Genomic DNA, 3,815 nt, shown 5'->3' with positions numbered 1-3,815 from the left:
GGCCATTACACATATATAGAAAGAAAGAAAGAAAGAAAGTATGGGCAGGGTTCCTTGCTGCCAGAAGGATGAGGGCCTGAAGAAAGGGCCATGGACACCTGAGGAAGACCAGAAGCTCATCTCCTTCATCGACAAGCATGGCCATGAGAACTGGAGGGCCTTACCCAAGCGATGTGGTGAGCTTTTAAACAATCACACACACACCTCCTCAGATCCTTCCTTCCCCATATCCCCATACATATAACACACATTATACACACACACACACACACAATTCCTTGCAGCTTCTTGCTCAATCTTTCTGATTGATCTGCCCACTGCAATGGATTCAAAGACACATCCACAGATTTTGATGGAAGCACACAAACATTTCTGATCATCCTCACTCTTTCTTGTATAGGTCTGCTCCGGTGCGGCAAGAGTTGCCGGCTCCGCTGGACCAATTACCTTCGCCCCGACATCAAGCGCGGCCGCTTCTCTCAATCCGAAGAGCAGAAGATCATCCAGCTCCACGCGCTCGTCGGGAACAAGTAAAATTCCTTCACCATTTATTCTAAACCCTAAAACCCTAAAACACAAACTAGAATTTTCGATCAGACACCTACTAAAATACCTAAACTGTAGTCTCCTTCATGATCCTGACAATGGGGATGATTCTTGTTAATGGTGCAGGTGGTCTTTCATAGCCTCCCAGCTCCCGAAGAGGACCGACAACGAGATCAAGAACTATTGGAACACCGTGTTGAAGAAGAGGATGCAGAAGATAAGCTCCATGTTCGCGAGCGCGCAGCGCCTGCTCAATCGGAAACCTGCAGCATCCTCCTCCTCCTCTGATACTACTACTAATCTCACACCTCCTGCAACAGTTAATCTTATCAACAATAATAGTAATGATGCATCCTCCTCACCACCACCACCATCAATGATACCTCAAGACACATCCTCATCTTTACTCAGCTGGAGCTTCTCAATCAATCATAACAAGAAGAGTGCTGCTTGCAGCAATCACATTAGCAGTAATACCTCACTTCTCAGTGATATACTTGCTAACAATGGTAATGCCGCCTCTAGCCCTACTAGTAAAATGTCTCAATTAGCAACTGTGATGAATGCTAATGCTACATCCCCTACACTCACTAATCCTAATCCTAATCCTAATTCTAGCACCACTACTACCACTACCTTAAGTACTAATGCTGCTTCTTCTTCTTCTGTTGCTTCATCATCATCATCATCATCATCATCATCATCTTCATCTTCTTCTTCTAGTTTTAGCCATCTTGCTCAATGGGAGAGTGCTAGGCTTCAAGCCGAAGCAAGGCTTAATATTAATGCTAGCATTAGACCAGCTACTGCGGGTTGCAGTAACTCTAGCCTTTTAAAAATGAATCATATCAATAGCAATATCATTGGAACTGCTACGACAACTACCAACAATAGTAGTAATAATGTAGTCACTTCATCATGGCTTTCATCTCCAATCAATCCAAGCCTAGTTCCTGCAGAATCACCAACCTGCAATAATAGCCATAATCATAAGTACAAGCTCAACCATAGATCCAAACAACAACAAAATAGAAGTAGCAGCAGCTTCAGTTTGCCAGGGGATGGATTTAATGCAAACAATAATAATGTGGATACCATGACTGTCAATCCTACCCTAAAGAGGTCTTCCTCCACAATTAATAACAGTACCCCATTGCCCAAATCTAGTAAAGCTGAAGCTGATGCTGATGCTGCTGCTACTGCTAATGCACAAGCTATCAATATTTGCAGCTTGTTAATGGCAAACTATAAGAGCAATTCAAGGCTGAATGGTAATAATAATAATAATTTCTTGGCCAGATCTATGAGTATGAATTTGAGCTCCGAACGCAAAGCTGTGGGCAAGATCGACAACAATAATGATGATGATGTGTTGCCGAAATCGACACATCCCGAGCCTTGTATAACCTCGGCTCTGAAACTTGGTCCTAATGGGAAGCTTACATGGAAAACCAAGGACCTCTCCCAGCTCCTGGTCTCCAAGGCTAGCACTAACAATATCTCCACTGGCTCCGCATTGTCGGCCCAATGCTCTCGGAATAAGAGAATGTGGCAGACCGAACCATCGCCAAAAGTAGCAAAGGCCGGCAATTTGTCGAATAATAGTACTAAGAATATAAAATCTGCCAGGCTCGATCACGATGTTATTCGTGATCAATTTATGAATAATGTCCATGCCGATCGACCAAGTTCAAATGTTAATCCGACTAGTACAAGCATCTCGGTCCAAAATATCATCGATCAAGCTATCGATTCACACCACACAGATGTAATCGGATCGACCGGTAGAAAGATAATGGCGGTTGGTCCCAATCACATTGATGATGATAGCAATATGGTGGATATGGATAATTTGAGAGAGATTTTGTTACAAATGGAATCCAATGCTACTTGCACCGAGGATCATGATCATGATAACATAGTTTCGACACCTGCTTGGCCGAATCGAAGTAATGATGATCGTTTTGACATGGTGGGCAAGGGTGCGATCAATCCAATAATGGACGTGCTAAACATTGGAGAAGAAGACGAAGAAGATGAAGAAGAAGTAGAAGTAGGGGAAGAAGAAGAAAATGATGAAGATAGGGCTGATGGAACAAATGATGATGATCATCACTACAAATATATAAGCAAGAATGACAAATGCTTGGATGGCTACTCCAAGAACTCTATTAATGATGATTATGCATCTATTAATGATGATCATCATCTAAGCCAAATGATAATGGGGGATGATCATAATAATGATTTCAACACTGGTTATCCTCATCATCATCAACATAATCATGACATTATGATGATGATGATGAACCAGTATGGTAACAACATTAATAAGGATTATAATATGGTCCTGCCAAAGCTCGTCACAAGTGATCACCACGATGGTTTAATAACCAGACATAACATGAACTCCACTAATGTTCATCATCAGCATGCTATGTATGGTGATCATGATCATCAATATTACAACAATGACAGCATGAGTGGCCTGCTTATGATCAATCCATACCATGATGAGGATAATGATCAGGAAGGCTGCTCCTTGTTGATTGATCATGAAGCAATGGGCAGCCATGATATGCTAATGTTGGGCGGTGCTGCGGATGATCATGAAATCATTACAAATGGTCAATCAAGCTTTCACATGGATGAAATATTGATGGATCATAGTTTAATGTCAGGCAAAGATGCTGATTCAGACCTAAATGTCGATACCATCGATACATCCAATGCGTCTCAATACGCTCTACAATTCGAGACTTTGGTCAGGGAGCTTCTCGAATCCTGATCAATATCATCAACTGATTATTAACTTGACGTGATTACAATTGTATTGAAATATTCAGTTGAACTGGAGCTGCTAATAGTAGATCAAAATCCTCCCAATATGCCATTAATCCACCATAAGTATATGTACTATATCGCAAAGGCTTATAATTATAAGACAAATAGTAATCAATAAATATCTATCTATCTATCTATATATATACATGATCATCATGAGCCACTAATTCTAGTTCTTCTATTTATTTATGTCTTTATTGTTGCATTTCTATTAAATTTGTAGTATAATTATAAGCCAGCTGAAGCGACTCCCATCAACAATCAGTAGTAGCCCAGCCGTCCCCTTCAATATTGTTTTTGTGTATAACAATAATAATAATAATAATAATCACCATTTTTTTTTCAAAAAAGAAAAAGAAAATTTTTGATCAATATTTGCTGCAGAATTTTGTGGTTCGATTTATCTTTTTCATGAAGTTCTTATT

General features: G+C 40.3%; 1 protein-coding gene across 1 annotated transcript; it reads left to right on the top strand.

Moving 5' to 3' along the window:
* Positions 1-3,535, top strand: LOC147864049 (uncharacterized). Its single transcript, XM_087319672.1, has 3 exons — positions 1-176; positions 401-530; positions 673-3,535. The coding sequence occupies exons 1-3, from the start codon at positions 41-43 to the stop codon at positions 3,332-3,334; spliced, it is 2,928 nt and encodes a 975-aa protein (XP_087175798.1). The 5' UTR covers positions 1-40; the 3' UTR covers positions 3,335-3,535.
* Positions 3,536-3,815: the final 280 nt, after the last annotated feature.

This window comes from Azolla caroliniana, unplaced genomic scaffold, assembly GCF_043228905.1.
Source record: "Azolla caroliniana isolate FFs.n. ecotype wild unplaced genomic scaffold, voAzoCaro1.0.p SCAF_5, whole genome shotgun sequence".
Lineage (NCBI taxonomy): Eukaryota > Viridiplantae > Streptophyta > Polypodiopsida > Salviniales > Salviniaceae > Azolla > Azolla caroliniana.
The sequence above is the reverse complement of the archived record's forward strand: the minus strand, read 5'-3'. Positions and strand labels throughout refer to the sequence as shown.